The 27,481-nt window shown below is 39.7% G+C and overlaps 4 protein-coding genes across 9 annotated transcripts in view; 2 read left to right on the forward strand and 2 right to left on the reverse strand.

The window, feature by feature from the left end:
- Positions 1–176: 176 nt before the first annotated feature.
- LOC118410091 lies at positions 177–1,246 on the reverse strand. 2 transcript variants are annotated; one of them, XM_035811582.1, is made up of 2 exons: positions 995–1,246; positions 177–831 (listed from the first exon to the last, which is right to left on the reverse strand). In XM_035811582.1, the coding sequence occupies exons 1-2, from the start codon at positions 1,020–1,022 to the stop codon at positions 197–199; spliced, it is 663 nt and encodes a 220-aa protein (XP_035667475.1). In that variant the 5' UTR covers positions 1,023–1,246; the 3' UTR covers positions 177–196. The 2 variants fall into 2 exon arrangements, with proteins under 2 accessions (XP_035667475.1, XP_035667474.1); XM_035811581.1 differs by having other exon boundaries at positions 177–849.
- Positions 1,247–2,176: 930 nt separating this feature from the next.
- Positions 2,177–6,358, forward strand: LOC118410439 (XK-related protein 4-like). The gene is made up of 3 exons (XM_035812163.1): positions 2,177–2,935; positions 4,630–4,817; positions 5,221–6,358. Exons 1-3 carry the CDS (start codon positions 2,460–2,462, stop codon positions 6,120–6,122), a joined length of 1,566 nt encoding a protein of 521 aa, XP_035668056.1. The 5' UTR covers positions 2,177–2,459; the 3' UTR covers positions 6,123–6,358.
- Positions 6,359–7,372: 1,014 nt separating this feature from the next.
- Positions 7,373–9,017, reverse strand: LOC118410041 (osteopetrosis-associated transmembrane protein 1-like). The gene has a single exon (XM_035811510.1). The coding sequence runs from the start codon at positions 8,919–8,921 to the stop codon at positions 7,857–7,859; it is 1,065 nt and encodes a 354-aa protein (XP_035667403.1). The 5' UTR covers positions 8,922–9,017; the 3' UTR covers positions 7,373–7,856.
- Positions 9,018–9,233: 216 nt separating this feature from the next.
- Positions 9,234–27,481, forward strand: part of LOC118406116 (protein EFR3 homolog B-like) — an 86,449-nt gene continuing 68,201 nt past the window's right edge. For 3 of the 5 annotated variants that reach the window (XM_035805987.1, XM_035805990.1, XM_035806006.1), the window contains exons 1-11: positions 9,247–9,337; positions 10,233–10,322; positions 12,081–12,157; positions 15,021–15,148; positions 18,361–18,511; positions 20,093–20,214; positions 20,919–20,985; positions 21,384–21,457; positions 22,485–22,634; positions 23,570–23,648; positions 24,199–24,334. In XM_035805987.1, the coding sequence (XP_035661880.1) occupies positions 9,331–9,337; positions 10,233–10,322; positions 12,081–12,157; positions 15,021–15,148; positions 18,361–18,511; positions 20,093–20,214; positions 20,919–20,985; positions 21,384–21,457; positions 22,485–22,634; positions 23,570–23,648; positions 24,199–24,334 (1,081 nt within the window). In that variant the 5' untranslated portion in view covers positions 9,247–9,330. Of the gene's footprint in view, positions 9,338–10,232; positions 10,323–12,080; positions 12,158–15,020; positions 15,149–18,360; positions 18,512–20,092; positions 20,215–20,918; positions 20,986–21,383; positions 21,458–22,484; positions 22,635–23,569; positions 23,649–24,198; positions 24,335–27,481 lie in introns of all 5 variants that reach the window. The other 2 variants (XM_035805998.1, XM_035806016.1) reach the window with 2 other exon arrangements.

A 27,481-nucleotide genomic window follows, 5' to 3' on the forward strand; every position in this document is an offset into this window, starting at 1 on the left:
CTATTCTCAGTATTAGTACGATTCTACTAGATACTGCTGGAGATTATCAAGCTAACAAGACATTTCTATGTTGTAAGACATGTAGAGTTCTTGAGATCATACTTAGCAATATATATTGAAGCTTGTGCATTGGAAACTGCGTCATTGACGACAAAGGACGTCAGCATGTCATATTGATGACAATATTCATGCCTGTTTATCCCATCCACCCGAAGTAGCGTACTATTTTTTTCGTTGTCCTGACGGTATAACAAGAAAGCCTGTACACAAAGCGCCCTTTTAGGCCTGTGTTTGTCTGAACAGCGCCGTCTTGGAGAGAGAAACAGACTCCTTCGGGCCGTCCTCTGACGGTTGCTTTTGACGACATTTCGTCGTCTTGACAGCAGTCGATGTTTTCTATATTAAGTTCTTCTTTGCGCAAAATCTTCTGTTTTTTAATGTCGTCAGAAATTGGCCGTGCGAGGCCTTTTTGGACTGTTTCCAAATCGTTTTGAACTGACAGTTTTTGAGAGGAATTGTTGCCGATTGCGGACGACTGACTTCCGACGTCAACCACTTGTTGGCCGAACGTTTCCGATCGCATGTCGAGCACAGACGCACACTTTTGTAACACATAGGATCGCCTGTTCGTCTTTAATAAATTTTCGTAGATTACTTCTGGGGGTGGGAGAGACAGGTACATAGGATTGACGATGGATGAATGATAGCCTGTCCGTGTCGGTGCAGCATTCTTGCGTCTGCTACGTTCTTTGATGTTGGCGTCCAAATCATCGCCTTCCTCTTCGGCGTATGTGGCGAAGTAGTTGTCCCATTCCAGCTCGCTTTCACTTCCTGTTTCATTGACATTTTCTGATTTAAAAGAGAAAATAAAAAAATAAACATAAGATAAAAGATATTGATATTTTGGAATCGGTATTTCTCACTGTTGTGCACGCCAAGCACTAGTAAAGCACAGTTCCCATAGAACCGTCACTAGTATACATGCAGAACTTACTAATGAAGCACTCATCTCCACCAAACATCCTCCTTGCGGTGTCGTTTTTTTCTCCGTCCGTGTGGGTCAATCTGTACAGGGTTGGCGGTGGCAGTGATGATTCCGGGACGTGGAACGCTCGCTGTGTGGTCGCAATTTCAACATCTTGACCTGACCCGTGATGATCACCAATTATCAAGCAGCTTTCGCAAGATGTCTTGGGTGTTTGAGAATTTTCAGAGGTCAAGTCTTCTACTTGGGAAAGAACTGAATAAAAAGAAAGGTACGTGTGTATTTCGTTTCCATTGGCGTAACAAATGTAAAAAAAAGCTATTTAACGAATTTAAAAAATACTACTGAAAAGAAGAAAAAACTTTTACCGTATACGATGACTCGTGATCGTTAATATGGATTTTCTCAAGTTGCTCCTTTTTCACAAATTACAGTCGTATGAGAATGAGTAAAAACGCTACACTTCTGAAGTCATAAACTGTCGGACAGTGTAATATAAATCCCCACTGCATATCAGTTACATGAATTTCTGTATTCACCTCTGTAACGTAACAGAGAATTATATCTTGGGAGTCTCCGCCAGACGTTTCGTCGTCAGACAATATTGTGGACTCGTCGACGCTTGTACAATCGGCCATTCTTACAAGTCAGTATTTGCACCTAGATACATATTATTAGAGTAATCGTTAAGATAAGGTCATAAGGGTTAGAATTAGGATTGTGGTTGAGGATAGTTAAGGTTAGAGCTAGGGTTAAGCGTTCTTTTGACGGCGAAACGGCTAGAAACGAAATTGCATATTAAGCCAATTGGTGGCCATACTTACATGACTGTTGGAAAGTAGCCACTTGGGACGTTTCGGTCATGATCGTTCTGTCACAGGCTGTTAGATAACAAACTAGCTAGTATGTATATCCCGGCAAGCAATAAGGTACTTGTAATGGATAGACTGGTAGCTTTCGCCGTCACCAACAACTTGAACGATAACGTTGGTTTGTAACATTTAACGTTGTTCTATAGTTAGAATGTTTGGCAGCTGAAACGTTCCAAGAGAACTGTACTGTTCAGAAAATAACAATGTAACATCTATTCTTTACTTCACAGTCGATAAACATTTTTGAAAAGTAATTTCACACACACAACAAAATGATTACATCATACCATAGTGTGTGCTACGGTTTGACTAACACAGAAAAGGGAGAAAAAGACAAGAACAGCTGGACGAAAGTTGGAAGTAATTTGAACGTTACCAATCGGCCAATGAAAGTAACATTTTTTAAAGCGTAGCATTACGCTGGGGCATAAGCGTTGTTTACAACCGTGTCTAAAACTGGTCCCTTGCTACTAGTATGCCCACGTCAGTTGGAAAAGCAGATTGTTGATTAAAGCACCAAGCAACCCTGCACTTTCAACCTTTTTCTATCATTATATTTTGGCTCGCACAGGGAAAGACGACCCTGATATGGGTCAGTGACGATGCTGCTTCTCCCCTCCAATGCAGACCGAAATGGTATGTTCCAGCACACCTGTGAGAACATGGCGTCAGGGCGGGCAAATGCGAACACTATGTCCTCATCCAACCGTCAACAAACGCCCGAACCCCACTGCTGTGGTGATTTAAAAACTCGCTACGACCGCTTCCTAGTCTGGTTGTACGAGGAAGAGTTCACCTACATTGACGCCTTGTTCGTTTTTGTTGGGATAGTCACTTTCCTGGCCGACATTGTCTCTGATGTGGTTCTAGCGGTGAGGAACTACTTTCTTGAAGGCTACTACGGTTGGTTTGCGATGACAATAACATTCGTTTTGCTGCCTTCCATCGTCCTTCAGTTGTGCAGCATACGGTGGTACCTACAGGACAGGAGCAAGGTTCCCGAGTCCGAGAGGGCAGGGGTTCTCTCGTGTTTGTGGAGGGGACTGCTGCATTTTCTACAGTTGGGCACAATGTGGAGGTAAGGCGCGAGTAACAGGAATAACGAATAGATTACTAGATCTCTTCAGAGAGGGAGCGCCTTATGAAATCAAAACGTTATGAAGTTAGATATGCGGGCTATGAAACATAGAATATATGTTTAGCATTTATACAAGTCAAAAAGGTTTATTTCGCATCTGGCTGAAAACAAGTCCTTGCTTGTTGTTAGCTCCATTGTCCCCATCGAAACCTGATATGGCCAATTACGGCATTGTAAACACCTGTCCATATTTCAGGTCCAACCGTCCTAGGTCACGTCAGGTGATAGTACCAGCTGTCCCCTGGATCCATTAGAAACAGTAGTGCTTGTGTATTAGTGTGTTGACTGTGGAAACGGTTTCTCGTGGTGGTTTAGATGTCAATGTTAGCTGCGTCAACAGTCGTCGGGAGTGCATTTGGACTGCCAGAAACCGAGGACATTATGCAATGTACTTTCAGAAACCGGCGCGTTTTATTATTAATGCTGGCGAGCTTTCAAGCAAAAGAGTTAATAAATTTGCATTGGTGTTTGTCTTATAAGCATTCAAACATGATACGTCACGGTTGACGCAAGTTGAGTGCTCTTGCAATAACGTTAAGTGCCTTTGCCCTGCATATAGGCCACCAAATGCATAATGTGCCTTGGTGAGAGAACTATTTTGCACGACACTCGAATGCTGGTTGTGCACTCGTAATGTTTAGTTTTATTTTTTGTTGGTAAATTTACAAACATACTTCTGTCGTGTTTGGTGCCTTACGCGTGTTTCCAACAATAACAATAACAGAGGATGAGTCATTACATGCATGTCACGCTACATGCCCCCGAGACACAAAGCATGTACATCACGTGACAGGGAAGTCCCATAAATCGTCATCAGCATGGATTGTCATGTCGTAATTGCAACGTTTCGTCTTTGACGCAGTAGGGTTTAGAGGTAACGAAGTGGGACAATCATTAGATTAGTGTGCACAGGAGACGTTTTCGTCGATTTTCATTTGCTAAACCTACTTAACGTTGGTATTAGTTTCAAACAAATCATAATCCATCTCTGGCCCTCAGAATGGCGCACTACACGTTCAAAGTCATGAAAACTTGAGTTCGCTGCAGCAAGACCTTCATGCACATGTGCAAATTATGTCAAGTCGACAGTCTGTTAAGCATAACTACAGCCCTACCTAACAACAAGCATGACTGGAAAAGTTCCCGAGAGACAAAAAGACTTTTATCACAGTACGACATTAATCATCATTGTCTGCTATATATGTTGCCAATGTCTCGAAACAGCAAATCTGCCTATCTGCATCTAGAAGTTTACCTATCGCCATGGCTAATCTATCCGTCCACTCGGGCGCATATGTTAGATGAACTAACTTTGTGTGCTAAATTAATGTGAAACTGTGACAGAAATTAGTTGAAAATTGTTAGAAAATATCAATCAAGAACTGTTTTTGCCATTTAGAATGTTTATTAAACATATTGTCTTCAACATGTTACATAATGCTGCTTATAATCAACTTGTTATATCTACCTATCGCCAATGTCTGCAGCCGACGGACGAACCAGTTTATCACAGTTTTCGTTCGTGAGTGTTGCATGAACGGCTGGCAAGTCTTTTTCTACACACAGTATCTGTAAATCACGAGGAGACTTTGTTTCTTCACAGACTAAAATGTATAACTACAATAATGTTTCAGATGTGTCCAGGCACTGATCTACGGGTTCAGGAGCAGAAGAGACCACCAGAAGTGGTACCGGAAGTGGCTGGCAGAGTGGACAGACGTGTGTCTGCTAAGGATGTTCGAAGCCTTCCTGGAGTCTGCTCCTCAGCTGGTGCTGCAGCTGTACATCATGCAGGTCAAGGGTCAGAGTGATCCTATCACAGGTGTGATATGGTTCATGTATGCTCTATAGTGTGCTCTTCAGTTTGTAAACACCATGTAATAACGATCAAGTATTTGTCTTTTGGCTGATGAAAGCGAAACAGTGAACATCAGATTACGAATAAAGGGCTAAACTTTACAGAACCATCATTGGAATGAACTTGGATTCCGCTGAAAAATTGGGTTATGGTTAATTCACTACAGTGTCGTTTTCGGTGAAAGTTTAGTCCTTTGTTCTCATTGTCATATACCATTATACCAGTAGATGAACTTTCGTGCTATGAACGTCAGATTGTTCTGCAGTGCAATTATGCCAAGGACGATAAGATATGTATACACATCTGAACATTAAAATCTAACGAATATAAAATTTTCCATCATATGACTTTCCTCCTTTTACCACAGTGCTAGCCGTTGGCACATCTCTTGCGTCCCTGTCCGTTGCTCTGGTGTCCTACCACAAGTCCCTACGTGAAGCCCTCCCCGACGCCGACAGGATCACATACACGGGAGTTGTGCTCTGGGTGCTGTGGCGCCTCTGTACCGTCACCGCACGAGTCGTCGCCATCTCTCTCTTCGCCTCCCAGTTCCACTGGTACACGTTCGCCATCCTGGGCGGACACTTCATCATCATGTTCGTCTGGCGGTCGTGTCAGGACATCAGGTTTTACGAAAACCGTGTGGAACAGACAGGCTTCAACATCGTCATCGCGTTTGTCAACATCTTCTCCTGGCTGAGCATGGTGCAAGAGTCCCGGTCCCGGTACCGGGCTACTGCGTTCTACGCTCTAGTGTACGTGGAAAACGCGACCATGGCTGGTCTATGGTACTGGAAGATGCAACAAGCGGGACTGCGACCTGTCTACCTGAAACCGGCCCTGCTACTGGTCTACGTTGGGTTCTTTGTTGGCATCATCTTCATGTCGCTCCATTACCTATTCTGTCATCCAAAGCAAATACCGATTTGCATCCGTCCATTTGACGACGTGGATGGACCAAACATAGATGAAGTTGATGGATATGACAGCAATAACAAGGCGGACGGAACAGAAGTGAATGACCGCTGCCAAGCAAAGGTCCCAACCATGAACTTCGGCTTCACGTGTCGCTGGAAGGTGACAGAAGATGACGTGAAGAACTTCGAGCGTCGGTTGAGTAGGAGCAGCACGGGTCGGTGCAGCACCGATGGCAAGAGAAAGAGCTGCGGCGAAAAGCCGCCGCCAGACGAAACGATTGGACGTGCTGTGTCTGTGGACTGTGGCAATCTCAGAGAAAACTTCTACCAAGAGTGCGAATCATGCGTTTAATGCAATAGATGCAAATTCAAGAACATTCAGCATAAACGTAGATAATCAATGATAGTAATGTAGTTATTCCACTGGAATCAATATCAAGATTCCGATCATCTAATTACATGTATATAGTTTTGGAAAGGAGACGCCGTTCAAGGCCGTAAAAATGCTTAGATAAATCTTCTCAACTGGTCACAGCGTAGTCTGTACTGTCGGGGTAATGACATGTATCTAGCTTTTAAGAAGTTAATAAAGAGATATGATATCATACATTATTGTCATTATTGTCATTATTTGTACCAGAGTTGTCTCACATTGATTGTCCATAAGTGAGCCGAATTGAAGGGACCTGCGTCCATTCGTAGTGAGGTCAAAGCAAGTAGTATTTAGATCTGGGTAGACGGATAGACGTTGAACTGATATCTTGCATTGTTTTTCCTCGCACGCCACCCTGCTTTTAAAGGGTTTACAGAGAATGCCACCCATTAAACTCATTGACTGTGGCTCAGCTGGTTTTAAAATTCTAGGATAGATTCACTCTACAACTAGTCTGAGCTGAGCAAGGAAACGAAGGGCTGCCAAGATTATGCTTTATACCTATAATCAAACAATTAGTGACATCTCTTCAGAACTGAAACGTACAAACTTTAATGCACACTAAAGAATCCATGATGTTTTCTCATGACTTTAGCACCCAGGGGTTTTACATGCTGTGATGTATATAGTCGGGGGAAAGGCCTATGTCGATGCACTGTGCAGGGACAGGTGTGTTTACTGGTGTTGGTGTTCAGCACCAAGGACAGGTATGATCGCTTATGAGTGAATCGTGTTTGGCGCCTGGACAAGTTTTATTACTTGTGTGTGGATGGTGTTCAGCACCAAGGACAGGTGTATTTGTCTTATAAATATGTAGACAATGAATGAATGCAGGAATTACTTAAAAAAACCTAGACGTGGCAATCATAAGCAAGAAAAGTCTGCAGCAGTCAACACGGTAATCTAACATGGTTCATAAGAGAAAAAGTCGGAACAGGAGGGTTTTTTTTTAGAACAACACAAAAAGCCGTTTTCACGGCACCGTTTCAGTCGGATAACAGTCTAACAGCGACCCCTAGTGATCAGAAAGCAAAATGCATATCTTTAGTTGAGGCAGGAAAGAGAAAACTTTAATTTCTGCATCACCCCATACACAACACTCCCTCTCGATGCGTTCATACTCTTCACACACACAGTGAAACACCAATACAAGTGTTATGATTTATTACGGTACTTTGTAACATAAGTAACGTTAGACATAATAATCACACTATGCTGAGATAGTAGAACAAATGCTACCCTTATAATGGCTGCAGCTGTGAAGTGCTTGGATGTATGACTGACACCCTTTGTTTTTGAGGAACTGCTACAAGACTGCTTTCAGCATATTCTCTGTTAAACCAGGCTTCCATGCCGTATCATTTGACATCATTACTGACATCAAAATCAATTCAACAGTATGAGTGTTATAGCAACATTACATGTATGCATTCACAACAATCACATAAGGCAGGCCGATAACTTGATATACTCATTTATTGCAGCAAAATTATCAATAAACATTTTTTTAAGAGGAAGAGGTTTGACCTGTTGCACATAGTTTACAATTGTTGCACAATACAATGGCACAGTATCTGGTACCTGTGCTCATAGATTTAAGCTCAGGTCAAAACATGATCACATGTACAACTAGAAACTTCTTAATGACACCAGTCACTGGAACAAACCGGCCGAATCAAGAGGACGGAACCTCTTTTGTTTCAGCAGCTTCTTTTCAATTTTCTCCACATTGATCTTACTGCCTATGTAGAAAAATACAGGCAGAATGCACAACCCGACCGCAATGGCCGCCACTGCCACTGTGTCCTGCTCCTGTTTTAGACACTTAAACCGGTGGCTCCAGGTGTATCGTGTAGAGTTCATAGAGTCGACTATATCCACACATAGCTTAGCCGTCTCCTTCAGTGAGTTGTACAAGTTATTCAGGTCATCATACGGTTTCTTACAGGCCTTGCAGACATCGGGAAGATTACTTGTATCATTGTTATGCTGAGCAAAGCAGAGCAGGGTCTTATTGGCCATCTCCTGGAAGTGCAGCGTATTGTTGGACAGGCTGTAGTTCAACGTGCCGTTCACTTCAGGCCCGATGTCGAAACACTGTTCACACGTCGAAGCCTCCCACAGCGACTGGATGAACTGATGAGTCTTCACTACTATCTGAGTCATGTCTGATGCCAGGAGTACCTCTTCACAGCTCTTTCCTTCTGTAGGGTCTTTTTCCTTAATGATGGCCTCAAAAACCTTCATGAAGTCCGTGTATTCATACATGCAGCCGCTACAAAGCCCGAGTGGTCTGGCGTGAAGTATTGAGCAGTGGGTAAAACGTGAGGCCGATTCTCCCAACTTTCTTAACAGTCTCTCACAGTGGCTATGGATGAATGGACTCGGGACTATAGTCGTTGATGCGTAAATCGTGCTGTCATAGGTGCTCTGAGTCGTTGTTAGGTTGCTGTGGTCAACTTGGAACCCTTTGGATGACCAAACCGTTTGTTCTTCTCGGCCAGGTGTTGTCACATGTGTTGTTTCTTCCATCTCCTGTGAAGTAACTTCAGCTTCATCACCCGGAAGTATGTCGAACCCACGGTCGCCTTCCTCACTACTGCCGAGCTTGTCGCTTGTTCTGTCGAACTCCTCGGCAAAGCCATACTTACAGGCTGATATAATCAACACGGTGACACAGAGGACATGTAGTATCTTTACTCTAAACGTTACATTCATGATAAATGCAGTTCAGAGGTAAGAAATTGCACAAAGTTTCCCCTCAAAATATCATGACGAGCGGTCACGAGCTGCCCCTGCTAGAATCTAGCATCACATCCTCTGCCTCGGATTCGACAAGACATTTTCGATTTTTGACACCAAACGCATGTTAGATGTATTGCCCTGATTGTTTGCTGATTGTCTTGTACTCAAAGACTGTGAAATGTTATGCACATACTAACATTAGATGACCATTTGTACTTAAACAAAAAGGAAAATATTTAGTTCTTTAAAAAAAGCTAGCTATTTATTTGGCGATATTTATTCGACGATATATGTTCACCTTTGACCTACCTGGTTCAGGAAGAGACAGCGGAAGGGAGCCTGGTAGGATTTGGGATGTTTTGTTGCTGAACAGATCGTGAAAATGTCAGGTATGGCTGCAGATTAGTATTTTGAACACGCTTCACAGTCCAATGCATCGATAGAAGCCGTTCTAGTACGATGATCACTTGTTACAGCTAAGGAAAGTGTGGGTTTGTGCTGACCGTTACAAACACCCAGATGGGGAGGGGGGGATGGCGGAGGAATGTTTTGGGAAAGACAGGATCAAGGTTCCCAAGCTAACTGTTACAAACCACTGCATCAAGTGGAGCTGCTTAAGTGGACTAATAGAGGGTATAGAACACAATTAAGCAAGAAACACGTTAACAATTACCATGGGATGTGGTGGGCTTTTGTTATGAATCAGACATCAGTTGAATGAATCAGTTGTATTTGTACGTTTTGCCGACTGCACAAGGTAGAGAACTTATGAGCACTATTTATCACTAGCAAAAGTGAAAATGATAAAATGTTCCTGTTACATTATAAAGCCAGTACGGACATTTCTATAGACATAGTAGCCATCAAATTATTATAAAACTAGAGATATCAAACCCGGAAGTTTCACTGCAGTACCATAACAAGCCACTAGGGATCCCAAAATCTAATAATTTACAAGTCTGATCAAGATCTACATACATACAGAATATCAACACAATCCACCTGAGCGTTCTCGAGTTAGGCAATAAGACTTATTACTCAGACTCAGAGTGTTGAAGTAAATTGAAATAGCTTCAGTCACTAGTTATTCATCTCATAGATAGTCTACTGATGTTTGTGCTGTTGAAAGCAAGAAGACTTTGAAAGGTTATTTGTTTGAAGTCTGTCATAAGTGCCTTGACAATCAACACTTTCCCTCTTGTATTGTAATCTCCCAAGTTTTCATTGATCCTTTTTGTTGTCTTTGCTTCCCCCTTGCTCTGTTATTGTGTTAACTGATCGCAGACACGTTGAAGATAGCAACCCCTGAGGATGAAACCCCTCGGCTTGACTTGTCACCTGGGATGTCTGACGGTGGCCGGTGGATTGACATCCGTAAATGTTCTCATTATCTGCACCCAGAGATCTGCACCCATCTTTGCACCAAACATATAGAAGCACATTGATGTTGATATATACCTAAAGGTTCATTGGAACAACACAGATGTTTCTAAAGGCTGTCATTTAACATTTATATTGCCTGAATGCTGTTTGTTGAAAACATTGATGGTTATTCCTCAATTTTGACTGCTTTATATTCACGAGGATTATGAGTAACCACACAGATTTCCACATTAAAACTGTATATATGATCTAGCCCCACCATCTAGCATTGCACAATGTTGACATTCTGCTTCCGATTGTTATGAATTAAGTCATTTTTAACACAGTTTCCAATTTTTTCCAAATGGACACAAGGACTTTTTTTATTACTTTTAGTTTTACCCACATGGCTTGCAGTGAATAAAGTAATCTAACATGCAAAACATGCACAGTTTCTACAAAAACACGTCTATTTTTTCTGCTCTCACCTGGCATAAATAAATCACTAGATGGCAATCTCAGACAATCTAATAGATGAGATCGCAATTTGCATGTTGATAATACACTGCAGTGCATACAGTTTCATTGATCCTACTTACAGCATGGTTAATACTTGGTATAAATGTGTACGAATTAGGTTTATATAGTTTTATATTCTGTACTAGTATGTCAAGAACATGATATCAATGTTTTCAATTGATGGGGCCCTATTCCTACTTTATAGTAGCCCTACTTCATGCAGATGGAACATAATTAATGTTCACACATTTCACACTCACAGTTTGATGTTGTACATATGTTCCATACATGTACTTCTTGGTTGCTGATGTCGATAGTCATAAATGATGATAAGTTATTGTACTGTCAGATATGGAAAATGGCATGCATGTATGATCAATGTATGGACATAAACATACATGTACTAGTAGGGCATGCTTTGAGTTTTATATGCTTTTTCATGCTTATGATCATTTCAGATGGCACACCCATACCATGTATGAAGGCCACTCTTTCACTTCATTTTTTTAAAAGTTTAAATGCTACTTCACTATAAGGGTAGATCAACATTTATTGTAGTTTTCATGTACTACAATCAATTGAATATTAGTTGATCTTAACGTTTAGGTACAATTACATTTTTAGTATACTTTGTTCCCCATCTGTTTTGTTTCCCCATTTCATTTCTTCCATAAGTCATCCCTGTCCCTTTCTAAGTTCTGTTTAGTCGCTCAATGTTTCAACTGTAGGTTTTCAGTATGCCTAAAGACCACAAATGACTGCAAACTAGCACAAACAGGTGAAGCAATGGCCTTGTGTGACGCAATTATAAATCAAAATATGATGCAGCATTTACCATTTTTTATGTCAAGTTACTCTGCTCGTTTCAAGATAGAAGGAATTTCTGGCCGCCATGCAGTGTGTTTTGCTTGACAGATGATAGGATGCTCAAGTGGTGGTTGCTGTTGGAGTTAATTACTAGTAATTGTTTGAGCACTAACAATCCAACATGGTGGCTAGAAATTCCTTCAATCGTGGAATGAGCAGAAAAACTAAAAAACTAAAAACTAGAAAGAAAAAAAAGATAAATCATTAGGTCATGCTGCATATTGTTAATTTGTTATCATATATATATATGTATCCAGAGCATCAAACAAGGTCATGTGCATTGTTTATTAGACCTGTTTATGGTCATTTGTGGTGTTTAGGCAGACCATAGGTTTTGAGTAGAAGTAACAGATATCATGACATGTGATGCTATCATTGCTGCAGGTATGTGTGGATGTTGTGGGGCCCTGCGGCCTCGCTACAAGAAACTGGTAGATGCCATCTTTCCTGAGGATCCACAGGTGAGGGTTCATCCATTCCTCCTGGGAACCCATCTATGCGGTGTTTATCTTTTACATTTCCCCCATTGTTTAAGATATATGATGTGATTGAAGTTGATAGTTCCCAGCTGTGCAAAACAAAAATATCAGATATACTTTGTTGATGAAGGTTAGACATCCAGGTAGAATATTACGATTATACAAAATAAACAAGCAGTCGGATAGATTCTCCAAGGAGTGAGACATTTCAGATAGCATCCACTGTCTTTGATCAAGATCAGTCAGTAATTAATGATAGTGGATGCTATCTGACTTATCTGACAGTTGCTTGATCTACTTGTAGATAGACATATATCAGATATGCTGGTCGCTAAACGTACCTTTTGTCATGTATATCGTGCATATATGTTCTCCAATAGTTTTTCCTTAAATAAGTTATAGAAAACTATGCTTGCTGAAGAAAGTCTGTATTTTCAGTGTTTCAAATCAAATAATAAGAAATATATCTTGACCGGTCTACTAGACTAAGTATAGTACATGTATAAGCACTCTTAAATGCTATCATGCCATAATGGTAATTAACATTTTATGTCAGGTAAAACACTAAGGCAAAGACAGAGTATCTTCTCCACCATTACCTGATTATATCTAGTAAATCTTATGTAATTATTAAGTGCCTGCTGTTTCTTTAACCACTAGTGACATGTGATCCACTCCGACAGCTGAAACAGGCCCAGCTGGCAATTAGTCCTTATCTCCATCAGGTCACCTTCTGCGTATTTAGGCAGAGAGTTAACGTCTTTTCTGTGGTTGGTCAATAGGCAGATGATTGGGATGGATGATGGTTTGGTAAGCCACCCGCCCTATTGCTGCAGTAGTATTGGAAAGAGGTCATTCAGGACGGTGTAAAAATCAATACCTGGCTGTAGGTTTATGGTCAAGAGTGGGGCTGGGAGAGGGTTACAGAATAGCTGGAGAGGACGTATCATTCCCTGCTCTCAGGCATATCAAGTCATTAATGTTCCTATAGACCAGAGGGTTGTCCGTTCTGTCCAGAGCTAATGTAAGAGGAATATCAGTTTTTAATTGTATGCCCCAAAATATTCTTTGTATACGTAATTTACTGTACACAAGGCTATCGTCTTACATACTAGTACCGGGATTTACTTCAATGAACTTAAATAGTAGATTTGAATACATTATGACATTTGACAACCCCTGCATGGTATACATTGGAAAATAATTTAAAGAATGTCTAGATGCTAGAAATCTCTCCAGTGATGTAAAAGTTAGACCATTTTTATCCCATACTTTGTACCTTTGTACTATGTACATGTAGGTTAGCCTTTTAGAACTGTAGATACCAATTGTTTTGTACCTTGTGCAATTATATTGTTGCACAATAAAGTTACACTGTACTACAGTAGATTTATTTCTGAAGGGACTTGATATCACTGTAACTGAGGACAAAAGATTTTTGCAGTATTTGATTTTGAAGTTCCTTGTTGGAACAATTTTGTAGTACATAAAAAAACAAAACTTGGTGTCATTATCTTGCAGTAAATGGTAATGATAAAGTCACCAAGAAAGCAAACCTGAAATTATTTCAAGATATACAGTACTTTACAAATGTATTTGACTCATATTTTTTAGCATAGTCTAAGACAAGCCAAAAGAATATGCCTCCAATGACAAAAATAACAACCAGTCATGGTCAGACTGTGTTCTATAGCCATTGGCAGAACCAGTTATTTTGTAGTCACAACAAATTGGATTAAATCTGTCTACATTCCCACAGCTTCATCCAGCCTGTCTGCTGTAGTATAATAGGGACTAACAAGGTTGTGAGGCCAGTACACCGGCGGAATTCTAACCACATCTTAATTGAATCAGAAGCAATTTGTCTGGGAGTATACCAGGCCTGTCTCCAAGATGGAAATCTGTGGCCTAGAACAGAAATTTGCTTGTGGGACCAAACAAAATTACACCATCCATCCCATAAAGGTTGAAAAATTAATGTATTTTCCTAAGCTTAACTGACATACAACAAGGAAAATCAACAGCATCCCCAACAACAACATCAACAGCATCCCCAACAACAACATCAACAGCATCCCCAACAACAACAAAATTGAAATGAAAAGCTGGAGACAGCCCTGGAGTATACATTGATGTGGATGTTGTTTACGACTAACCCTTGTCATAGAGTGGCAGATGTTTTGTGACTGAGCACACACAAAATCAGTCCCATCAAAGGTAGATTTTGTAAGATAAATTACCTTTCAAATGCCTTTCAGCACATTTTGGGGGTATTTTTTGTACAATTTGATAAGGTTGTGTCGTTCTCTGCAGTGTCCTATCAGTATGATCAAGGAGATATAAAAGCTCATTGGTATGATGAAATCACCTATGAACCTAATCAGCACATTAACATTTTGATGAGTCAAAACTAGAAAATGTCCATGTCAAGTAACATTACGGAGACTTTGTCACAAAGCGTACATTAAACGTGTTTAATTCCCAGGATCATAATTACAAGTGGTACCACGTGTCGCGTACATTATGCTCCATCGTAAAAGTCCTCACAAAGATCTACATGTTTTGAATTTAAGTAAAATAGGCAGGAGGGCGATCCGATCCGTGGGAGGGCAATTCTTAAGTCAGAGTCAGATATTGAATTTTTGACCTAACCACTGTTGGCGTGCTCTGACTGAGTACGTCCCATTACTTGATGATAGAAGCTCGTGTGATACAAGTAGAACCCCAGATGATATGGCAAGTTATCCTTATCATCCAGTCTGGAACACCTGTATTGAATGTTATCGTGGCCCAGGTGTGACATAAATGTTTTTGTTTGTAATTTGTTTTCTTCCGTTCCACCCAGGATGGCCTGGTGAAGACCAACATGGACAAGTTGACCTTCTACACCATCCGTGCGCCAGAGAAGCTGGACCGTGTGGGGGAGTACCTGGCACAGAGGCTCAGTAGGGACGTGTCACGCAACAGGAAAGGGTAAGGCATGCATGTACCCCAGGATGATTCAGTTCTAGATAGCTGTTCAAGATTGAGATCCTTATTCTTTGAGGCTACCAACTTCAGCATGCTGAAGACTTCTGTAGCCTTTACTGACTGTAAGGTTTTCACTATGGCACACCAGGGCATGCCCCAACTCTTTTTTGACAAGTATGGTGAGTTCTTTAAAATGCGTGGAGTGTGCCAAACCCCAAAACGGGACCGCCATTTAACGTCCTATCTTAGGGACAGAACTAACCAAAGCAAGTCATTCATGTTCACCTGAGTGAAGTGAGGAAAGTCGTGTTAAGTGCCTTTCCCAAGGGCACAAAATTGGCGCCGAGGCAGGATTCGAACTCAAGACCTCTTGTTTGGATGCATCCCATTCTGTGACATCCAACATAGTACATAACTGTGAATTTCTGTTTGTTGTTAGCACACAATTACTAGTACTAGTAGTAGGGCACAATTTTAAAGGTGCAAGATATAATGCATGTACAAATGTACATGTTATCATCTCCTCAGCTACTTCAGTCATTTTCAATCAAGTACATGTATGACTTCAAATAAAGATGTTGATATGATTGCTGATGTAGTAAAAATTCATCAATGAAAAAAATATAAATCTATCAATATGTGTAAAGAGAATTTTTGAGCCGTGACATTAAAAGCAATAAAACTGTCTATTGGCAATTGGAAGAGAACGCTTTAATGATATAATTGAAAAATCAGGATAATCTTTTTAAGGGAACATGAATGGATCTAAAAACAGATATTTCTAGTTGTTTGTCAAGTTTGTATTGATATTGAACGCCATGTTTAAAAAACATTACATGTAATTTTGCTTAAAGCTTTATATTTGGGATACTTACTTTATTTTTAGGAACATTAAAATCAATCATTTCCATTTTGGGCGTTTGACTGGGGTATAGATGAATATTTTATGGGTTTCCATAAGTCATGTCTATGGGTTGACATTCATTTAACACATTGTCAAATGCGATTCATTTTGTAACGTATTTCTAGCTTACATCCACATAACAACCATAGAAAAAGAGACATTCATATGATTTTCGATTTTTTTAATGGCATGAATTCAAAGTCATGTTTATCCACAGTCTGATAGTGTAGTCTATAGGGGTTCCATCTTGCACTACGTCAAAGCAGAACGTGTCTACATTTTGCACTGTGCATTTTTCATCTGTCTTACCTCTTATGTGCTAAAGAGCTTTTACTCAATGAAGGATTTGGACTCTGAGATCAAACTGACCTTGAAGCAGAAAGGTTCAATAACTCTGTAGCTTTACGTCTAGTCCATACAAATAGGGCCCTGATGTTATATACTACTTCTGTTAGCCATCACATATTCCTTCTTAGTCAGTTCCACAGTGGGGTATCCTTCACTGTGGATTAACCAAATTGAATGGAGTTGAACTGGAAAAATGTCTCTCCGCGTGGCGTCGTTTCCGAAATTGATACGAATCGTAGATTGATTCTCCTCTAGATTGATACTGCAAGCCCGTTTATGATACAATGCAGAGGAAACATATCACTCCTGAAAAGGTCATCCTTCCCTTTGTTGCTGCTCGCTGTAGCGAGGCAAGACTTAATCATGTTAGTACCAGTCCATGTGTGTCCCTCACATATGGGAAAGCCACGGCCAGCGAGCTCTTGGCTGGTAATAGCCTGGTAGGAAATTGAGAATTATAGTCATGGTTTTCTGGATTTTCCATTTGGAGTCCAGCTTGTGGTACAGTGTGGTCAATTTGCACTTAACATTATAGCTCAAGGCCCATCTGTGTACCTGTAACCCTTTATTGCTTAACTAGGGACTTTTCAAGAATATTTGAGGTCACCTTTAAACCATGGATATAGCATTATGTTCATTTTTTTACATTTTATTAGTGTTTTGACTAGAAAGGAGAAAATTGAGCATCTAGCAAAAGACATTGCAGACTAATATCAATATTTAGTTGTAAAAGTACGAAGGGATGACTTTTAAATGTGTTATATTTGAATGTTACTCGGTCATCAATCATGATGTAATGTTCTTTTTCTTGCACGTCACACCGCGTACGTTGCCATAGAGACGGGGATTTGATTGATGAGCACATACGCATTGTGTATTACCATGCTAGGTCAAATAACTGCGCTCCGTACAGGGCAGGGACAAAACAAATGTTCCCATGACAGTAATCGACTTTTGGACTGAACCAATCAGCATACGGGGGTGATCACAACATGTCAGCTAAAAGACAAGCGTAGCTGTGTAAACGAGAGTTTGAGCACACCAGGGTTTAGAGGGTATGATCTGGCTGGTGTCTTGGTGAAGTTGGTTGCTTCTGATTGGATGATTGAAAAAAGGATTTAAGGACAGTACGCCAGGCGCTCAGAGACAGACATGGAGCTGCCAGACCTAGTGTTTGACGATCGTTGGGGGATGGACAAGTGAGTTGCACATACATGCATAGATGGTGCCATGTAATCAAAATTGTGTGTATTGTTTCCATAGTTAGATTAGATATGATTTTCAGATTAACCAGGGCTAACCATGTGCCCTTTGAGTGATATTCAAATGAAGTATTTTGAATCCTTCTGTATAACCGTCCTCTTAAACAATTTTTTGTTGTAGTGGCGTATGGCTAGCTCCTGGTGGAATTATGAGAGTTGACCTTGATTACAATATGTTCTTAAAAACAGCAGCTAGTCTTAAGAGAGCAATTTGGAGATGAAAATTAACAATTGGTTATACAATATAACGGTTATGGGGAAGATTGGCAGTTGTTTTTCTCGAAAGATTTTGTGAAGGCCAGTGTTCCTAGATACTTCTAGTGGATATCATGAGTCAGGACACCTTATATGAAACTTCATCAATCTAGACATGTAATATTACATGATGTAGGTTTAATTAAACACTTAAGTAACAAGTATGAAGTCATTGGCCCAAAGATAAATGAAACTGTGAAACACTGTTATCTTGAAATGATGCAGAGCATGTAGTAGATTTGATCTGTATACCTGTCTGAGAGTAAGAAATGTAGGTACAGGGCTCAAAAGGAGTTTTGTTAAATCAAAGATACATATGCATGTATCTTACAAACATGTTTATAATATATCAATAGATCTAACGATCATAAGCATGAAAACATGTATATGGTATAGAATATCTACCCTTTATGTTATCATTTCTCTAACTGTTGTTATATTCTCAGGTATGTGGTGATAGCGATGGAGGCACTAGACCAACTGCTGCTGGCCTGCCATGCACAAAGTATCAACCTGTTTGTAGAGAGCTTCCTGAAGATGGTGTCCAAACTGCTGGAATCCCGGGATCCTGACCTACAGATTCTTGGCTCTACTTCTGTAAGCCTTCAAATTATTTGAAGAAGTCATACGAACAGCCATGTGGGAAAAATAAGATATTGTTAGACGTCAACTTTTACAGAGTTAAAAAATGCTATACAGAATCTTCCTGAGCTGTTATAACTATAGTTGTTAGTATGACATGTCCTTGGTGCTGAAGAGCCATCCAAGGCTTGGTTTCTTGAACTATCCCCTCACTTTTACTTGTATATTGCAGTGCTAACCATCTACAGATGTGGTCTGAGCAGACAATATAAATAGCTAAGTACTTGAACCTGGAAGAATGGATGGGCTTTCTTGAGCAGCACTTATTTTGTTTGGAAAGTGAAAAAGGTACAATGATCTAATTATGCCCAAGACCAACCAAGTCCAAAAAAATGATAGAAGCAATAATAAGCTAACCAGTTCTCCCCTTGTCATCATATACCTATTCTCCCTTTGTCATCATATATTACTATCATGAAATTCATATTAGAGTCAGCATTTAATAACCCAGTGGCAGTGAAGTCATGGGTTCAATCTATTATTGAAATTTTGAATAGATGCCGTCATGGGAGACCTATTCACTCCTGGATGGTAGGCACTGTAGGTCTGGTTATAGGTCTGGTGCCCTTGAGTTTATCCTTGTCACTGGCACTCCCTCTGTGGGATGAATATTTCAGGCTGTGGCAGGGTGTACAAATGCTCCGCAATCTTGGCAATCAATCAATGTATGGAGATATTGTAACCACCTTTTGGTTTGGGCAGGCATGTGCTTGTATGTACATTTCTGAGAAAATAATAGTGATGTTATAGTACTGTTTCAGTCATTTTTGTTTTGAAAAAAAAAAGAGGAATATTTTGATCATGGGGAAATTCTTATATTTAGGTGCTGAAATGCCTTCCGATGACACGCTGATCTCTGTTTATGAAGTGTTCATATATAAGGAATGCTACAACAGATTAAAGAGGAACACATAGTTGTGCTTCAGATATGACGAATTTGAAGTAGAATTTTTCAGAAACCTTAATGTTTTCTCTTTTCTACTTTGTGATAATTGTCAATGATTATGTATGTTACAGCTTTACCCAGCTAGCAACAATATTTTTACGATCCTGAGTGTGTGCGTTTCTCTAACCAAGTCTTGTTTTAGTTGTGTTGTATTCAGCATTCCAGCCAGCTTGAAATTTTTTTCCGTCCCCTGTATTTTGAATGGAATTTCCTGTTGAATATGCGGCAACACTAGGGGGTCCCGGGGCATGGTCCCTGGGAAAATGTTAAAATCTAGACTATATGAAAGGCTCATTCCTTTATTTTGAGGGGCAAATTTTGCTGGTAGACTCAGCTTGGATAAATCAATATCTTTACATGCCGATTTTTGTAATTCATAGAGGATCTGATGGGTAAAACTTTTGTCCATCCTCAGTGGCAAAATTCCACAAAGAACGGAAGGATGGATGGTGGCTAGAAACTTGGTTATTTTTGTAATTTCAGCCCAAGATCTTGCAGTCTAGCATCTGCACAACATTGTGTGAATTTAAAGAATGATTTGCACTTTTCACTGTGTAGTGGTTACCGTGTCTTCTATTTGTCCTTTCCAGTTTGTGAAGTTCACCAATATAGAGGAGGACACACCATCATACCATCGTCGATATGACTTCTTTGTGTCCAAGTTCAGTGCCATGGCCCACAGCAACAACCAGGCCCCTGATGTCAGAATTAAGTAAGTATTATAGCTATGATGGACAAATGGTTGTACACGTAGAATGGTTTAATTTTTGTTAGAAAGACAGTGAGTAGCATGTAATATAGCTTAAAAACTGTAAACTATGCATTTTATTAGAGAAATATGGAATGCAACTAGTACTGAACTAGTGAGTGTATGGAGTTGCTTCAGACTTGGTGATTTAGAGAAATTCTGTAATGTGATCGGAAGAAGGAAACCCCAAATAATTGGCACCTCTTTGCTGCATAAATTGTCTCAGATAAATGTTGGCAAGAAAACAATTTGCGTTCTAAGAGAAAATGATTTGCCTCCTGTCATGTTCCTTTTCTGCTCATCTGTATAGTGCACCAAAGTGGGGGTATGTCTACTAGGTACACTTACATCATTGAATCATCCAAACCTACCCATATAACTCAATGTAATAATCAGTGAAGTAAAGCATGCTGTACTTGGCAAAACTAAGTGGATTTTCTTCCATTTGGATGATTGGAAAAAATTCTGCAGCATCAACAATGTAATCAGCCTGAGAGAAATATGATTTAACTTTGAAATTGAAATAGATTTGGATTATTTTATGCAGTCATGAAATTAGAGTAGTTTTTTGCAGTTACATTCCAGGAAAACATTCTACAGTGTTTGTTTAAGTAAAATTTGTATTCAACACTTAACGTTACAGTTTTGATGCTAAATTTATGTTTCAGGGTTCGAGTTGCAGGATTGAGAGGATTACAGGGGGTAGTGAAGAAGACGTCTAGTGATGAGTTACAGGTGAAGACAGTAGATAGAGTTCCACTGTAGCTGTCCTTTTCTTCCTATAGCAATGCAATGTACAGGGACTGTAAATTTATTCATTTTAATAGGATTTTGTTTGGCAGTAGTAGGTAAAAAGAGGTTGAAAAATGTTATCATAATTTTTGTGAGAGAGGTTACCACTGCAGACACGTCTAAATTTATAGTCCACTAAGGAAATAGAACTAGTGCTGTCAGGTTTGATAACTCTAACATTGTACCCATTTAGCTTCATTTTTGTACATGATTGTATATAGTCATTGGAAAATTTTGTGACATTCACTGTTTGGTGCTGAAATGCCTTCCAATGGCATAGTGATGTCTTTTTGTATTTTGATGGTGTCTTTTTGTAATCACAAACCATGTTTTTCCTCCAGGTGAATATATGGGATAAAGTGCATATGGACAAGATAGTCCCTTCCCTTCTCTACAACATGCATGAGGAGGACAGGTATGTGTTTCATACAGCTTAATGGATTTATGTGAAGAAACATTCATGAGTTGTATGCATCTGGAAAACGTTATTCCTAGGATTAAATTTTAGGTCTTCATTGTCAAGATGACGATGACTTTCAGGGTTATCTAACTGATCAACACACTTCGACGCGCATGGACCACTTGTTGAAAATGCTGTCTGACATAGTTAACTCGACAAGTTTCTTCAATACCATTACTTTCATATCTAAGATTTTCACTTACAGTTTGGTTGTATAGATTCCTTTTTGTTTTTACTGCTATTACTGATAATTTCTTAGAATGTTTTGTCACTTATGTGAAAGTATTAAGCTGTTAGTTATGTGCTCTTATTTGTCACACATGTATTATTGTTTTTAACTGTACCCTGGAGGTGGCGGCCCTGAAAAGGATATGCTAATCCTGTTGCCGTCACCTTTCAGATTCCTTCTGAAAATCTTAATAAATAAATAGATAAATAGATCAATGCTGGACTTATGAACCAGTGTGAAATGAAAATCACAAAACTCTGTCAACATACTGATGTCTACATGTTGAAAAATTACAGTTTAATTAAATTTTAGTGTCTAGTTACTAGGGGTGGATTTTTCATGCTGGCCTGTTCTGAAGAAAACGGACTTGACCGACGATCTTGGACCGATTTGAAAATGAACAGATTATTTTAAAAGGCTTTCACATATTTTGGGGGCTTGCCGGTCGAAGGAAATAATCAGAGCGAAGTAAAGTAGATTTTAAGTCATTTCTACCAAGTTTCTATAGTCAATCTTAGCATTGTTTACATCAAGATAAAATGTCAGTAGTCAGATACTCCAAAAAACACCTTTGTAGTAAAATGGACCATTGAGTATCGCCCATTTATAACTTTCCTCAGACAATTAGGTTCAGGTCCAGACCTGGACCTGATCCCCCGGACCTAAACCATACATGTACCTGAATTTTCTGAATCAGTACCCACCCATATCTTTTTACTATAATGCAAGCTGGAAATTTTGCTTCCATTTCAGCCCGTCGCCCTCCCCGTCGGATGACACGCAGCATGCCAGTCAGCTGCAGGACACCACCCGCCCCACCACGGTGGCAGAGACCTGTCTCAGGGACCTGGTCTGTCGCGCCGCCTTCGGCTGCATCAAATCTGTCCTCAAACCTGCACTCAGGTATGTATTCTCACTAAGTGTTTACTGGCTATCAGGCTTTGAGCTAGGATTTTATCATTGGGATCCAAGTTTCATATAGGCACCACTATTGTAGGGGGGTGGGGGTCTTGGTATATCCACTTTCCATGGTGCAGAGTTTTTGAGAATTTTAAGTTAAAATGGTGCATTCTAAGGTATCCTGAGGGGCAAAATTATCATCAGAGAGGTCACAGTAAAAGACTGTGACCACAAAATGAACTAGTGGCATCCCTGGTCAATCAGAATCTCATGCTTGTCAGAGAATCTGCTCCCCAGTGTAAGGGCGTCTACTGCGTCCAAATGATGCCTGGACGCATGCCCCAGGCTAAAAGCCTGCTGGCTATGTCTGTAATATTCATTAATCATACCTTTAGTAGAAATGTATTTAGTGATGACCAATCTATTGGAGGTCATGTCAATATCATCTGAACACATTATATAGATTAAAATCTACACTGTTTTGTCAATTGAGCAATATCATTGTATGAAAGTCCATTTTACATTTAGTTTCTGTTAGTGTTTCCTCAGATAGAGCAATAGTGACTTTAATAACTGCATGACTGCACATCTGAACACTTAGTGTACGAGTGGGTTTTGGTTCAGCTTGAAAATTGGTCTCCTTGAAACATCTTTGGCAATTGAAGGGGTTGAAAATTGTCATATGTTCCAAGGATTTGCATTACAGATCCCTTTCTCCAACACCAGATGATATTGATCATTGTACATACAACCACATTAAGAACTGTTACAGTATGCCAAATACCAATTACTTTTAGCAACTCATCCAGTTGCTTGAGTAATTGCTATTTGGCGTATCTTATTACCCGGATGTCTAACCCTCATCAATGTAACTGATACAACACAGTCATGTATTTTGTATACTATGTTTTATAATTTTCCTCTCCCCTCGTTTTCAGTCACCTTGACAACCACCAGCTGTGGGTTCCTAACCGCTTCGCTGTGAAGTGTTTCAAGATCATCATGTATTCCATGCAGGTAAGACATTGTGTTGTTTACACTGGCATGCAAAATCAAACATGGTGTAAAAATGCAGATTCTAAAACATGCTTGTACGATAAACAGGCCTTCTGGACATATAAATTGTGGCAGCACAAGATGATTACAAATTAAAGCATTGTATTGTTAACAGAAGAATATCGTCACCATTCAAGATTAATTATTGAGTTTATGGCCTTGTAGCCGAATTCAATAGTGGCAATTATGACTAGCTTACTAAACCATTCTCATTGAGCTTCCAAGGATTTTTGCAGTTGCTTGTAACGTATTCTCAACAAAAAACAGAAATTCTATCACACACGTGTGTGCACTAGAGACACTAATGTGTGTGCAATCTTCACACATCTTGTGTACCGTAACTAATGCCATGACTTACCATGAAAAATTCATGTAAGTTTATATGAAGTTTTCCTTCTTGTCCCCTTGTAGTCGCAAACTTTAGAAACTTAACAGTAACTAATGCCATGTCTTACTATGAGAAAAAAAATATAGGTTTAATATTAAGTTTTCGTAAATGTCGTCCTTGTAGTCGCAATACTCCCACGTGGCTATCCAGTCGCTGCTAAGTCACCTTGACGACCACACGAGAGACTCCGCCCGTATCAAGGCCAGTATTGTTGGGGTGCTGAGGGAGACGGTGTCGATAGCAGCAGCAGGATCTATAGGTTAGTCTGCTCCTTTCAAATACTCAACATCAGAGAAGGGTTCATACACATCTTTTAATGTTGAGCACACCCTTCTTCCAGTGGAATAGACTGCAATGGGTTGTGTGGCTCAAGGACTATTCAAACAGACATGGGTGCCACCACTTTTCAATGAGGGATTGGAAGTATTTGAACTTATTACGGGTTTATACAGATCTTTTTAAATTAGTGTTCATCTGGCACTCGTAAGGTCAGAGGTCAAACCCCGGCCAGGTCATATGAAAGAGTAAAATAGTATGACAGAGTCTGGGGGTTGAACACACCCATCTTGCAGTAGACCACATTTGGGCTGGGTGGCCCAAGGACTAAACAGAGATTGGTGCCACCCCAATACAATGGGGCATTGGAAGTATTGTAACTTATTGATCTAAGGTTTTTACAAATGCTGCAGCCCTACGTAAATCACCAGAACCTTCTGTCTTTTAGAAGTGTGATGACACTTGAATGCCATCAATGTACTTTTCTTCCAGACTTGTTATCACTTTTTGTCCATTTGATATACTGTTGATGATCCTGGTGGTACCATAATGTTGCTGGAACATGTAGTGTACATTACAGTAGCCATTATTGTGCTTGCATTTGAACGAATGAATGTCCATGGCCTCCCCATATTCTGTAATTAACTGGGTCATGGATTAACAGTGATACAACAGAGACTGTGGGTAGCTGCTTGGTGCATTGAGTTACACGTATCAATAAAGACACCTCTTCTCACTATGTGAGCTCAAGTTTTAAGGCATATACTAGTTAATGATATGGCAAGAACTTGTAGTTTTAGCTTGTCAAAGGATACATCTTGAATGTGCCTGGACAAAAGGAATATGCTAACTTGAGACAGTCATCTTCTGCAACAGCTCAAACTTGTGGGGGATTGGTTTTGTTTCTAATAACAAGCAGTCGTTTGCCTAATGTCAGTTTCCTAATAATTCACTGATATGACCGGATTGTGTGTTATACGAATATCTATAATTAGGATTTTTATCCCCGATGTTACAGAGACTGACTTACATTTCAAATATCACACTATTTACTACTTGGCTTTGGCATTGTTACTTAGAAAGTACAGTACCAACTTGTATCAAATTCTATGTATAATCATTTATCATTAATTTAGGCCATGTTGATTTGATTATATGGATGACATCCTCCGGGAACTCCAAAACTGATGCGAGCGAGCGAATAAAAAAAAAAGTTTGGCCAAAAAAAAAGTTGCCTTCAGTATGAAATCAAAGTGGACAGGAAGGTTTAACATAGGACTAAACACACATAGTATGGTATACCAACAGTTAGGTGTAGGGACCAGTACATCATACGGGTGCAAAACATTTTTTTCTTCTTGGACCAATCCAAAAAAAACAGACCTGAAAAAAAACAAAAAAACAACAGAGGAACGTTCAGGTTTTGCCAATTACAAAATGGACACACTATGTCGGCAGCCATTTGGGGTCTAACCGGGGGGCCAAGAAGACAACAAGAGCGAAGTCAAGAAGAGTTTATAGTCAATTGCACCAAGTTTCTACAGTCAAAGGTACAGAGACAGTTAGCCTTTATTACATGGAGATGGGATTTTAAAATGCAGTGGGAGACCAATAATCCACCAAACAGATTCCTTTGTAGCAAAATTGACCAATTACCATTGTTTTGAGTATTGCCAGTTCTCAAGTTTCCACAGACAATCCAGTCCAGGTTCATGTCCGGACCTGGAAATGATCCTCTGGACCTGAATTTTCTGTACTGGTACCTCCCCCAACCAACAATAGATATTTTTTTCCTTCTGTCCTTTTACATCTTATTCTTTGACTTTAGATTCATTTTGGCATTCTATGGCATTAGTTATCTGTTTTCTGATACTTTTTTTTCAATCTACGGAATATTTGTGCTCGTTTTACAGCTGCATTGCACAATTTATTGTGTGGTCGAAAACTTTTTTTTTTTTGAAATGGCCGAAAATTGGTGCGAGCGCGGATGTCATCCATATAATCAAATCAACGTGGCCTTACGAGATATTATGATCTCCTGTTAAGTTAAAACATAATATAAGGGAGGATAAAAGAGTTGCAACAGTCAAATTTAGTTTAAGGTGCTTTTATTTCAATCCAAAGTGAGATAAGTAGTGCAAACTGTGAAGTCATGACCGAAACATTGTGATGAGATTTTAGTCTACCCAGGTTGTCAGTACTGCTCACTTGTTTTCAAATTTACTACTGGTAATGTATTTTCAAAGTTAGATGATCAAGGCATGTTAGGAATCTTTGTTCCAAATGTTTCCAACAAAAATGTATCATGAACAACTGTCCAAACAATTGATGGTCGCATTTCAATGTGAAGTTGTCTTCTGTAATCTACAAAGAAGTGTACACTACTGTCACGTTGTTTCGGTCATGTCGTCAATAACTGTAAAAAAATGTGAACAACTTGAAAGCATTGCACAACATACAAGTACATGTATGGTCAGATGTATCATTTGGATGTACATAATGTAGTGTTACACTTGTTAGGGCAATAGCTGGTAGGGCAATAGCATAATGACTTTCTCCTGCGTACAACTGTATGGGACTGAAAGCCAGTGAAATCTGGTGTTTGTTATCATTACATCCAGTAGCCAACAACTTTAAGTTAGACACATTTTTACACAGATAGAATGTGAATGGATATATAGATTCACTGCAAACAAAATCAAGTAATAAAAAGAAAAAAAGGCTCCATGTCAAGTTGTTAAGGGAGCATTCATTGTCCTTTGGGACAGTTAGAAAACACTTCATCTTTTCCAGATCGTATCCATACAATCATCAAGTTTGTTACCAGCTTGATTACCTCCATTGCCACATCCTTGTTAACTCACATATCTGGTCAAAGCACAGTAGATTCTAGTCAGTAAATGAAGTAAATGAAGTAAGTTGCCAAAGGTCATTGAACATGACCCTGCATTTTTGGGTCTGGAATTTGGCAGAACCTTGCCATGCAGCTAGTCACTCAGGCCAAGAACACTACATCTTTTCCCTTTGTGATTATGTTCTTTTAGTGATTGTTTTTAGTTTTTAGAAATTCTATAGCTGGAAAGAAACATTTGTAGTGAGAAAAATGGGCAAAGATTGAGAAGAAGCCAAG

Source organism: Branchiostoma floridae, chromosome 2 (assembly GCF_000003815.2).
Source record: "Branchiostoma floridae strain S238N-H82 chromosome 2, Bfl_VNyyK, whole genome shotgun sequence".
Taxonomy (NCBI): domain Eukaryota; kingdom Metazoa; phylum Chordata; class Leptocardii; order Amphioxiformes; family Branchiostomatidae; genus Branchiostoma; species Branchiostoma floridae.

Excerpts from the sequence above, each read along its gene's own strand:
- LOC118410091 (XM_035811581.1), bottom strand. The coding sequence starts at position 1,022 with ATGTTTGGTGGAGATGAGTGCTTCATTA. Across the intron at positions 850-994 it reads TGGAGATGAGTGCTTCATTA|AAAATGTCAATGAAACAGGA; the intron begins GTAAGTTCTGCA and ends CTTTTAAATCAG.
- LOC118410041 (XM_035811510.1), bottom strand. The coding sequence starts at position 8,921 with ATGAATGTAACGTTTAGAGTAAAGATACTACATGTCCTCTGTGTCACC.
- LOC118410439 (XM_035812163.1), top strand. The coding sequence starts at position 2,460 with ATGCTGCTTCTCCCCTCCAATGCAGACCGAAATGGTATGTTCCAGCAC. Across the intron at positions 2,936-4,629 it reads CAGTTGGGCACAATGTGGAG|ATGTGTCCAGGCACTGATCT; the intron begins GTAAGGCGCGAG and ends ATAATGTTTCAG. Across the intron at positions 4,818-5,220 it reads TCAGAGTGATCCTATCACAG|TGCTAGCCGTTGGCACATCT; the intron begins GTGTGATATGGT and ends CTTTTACCACAG.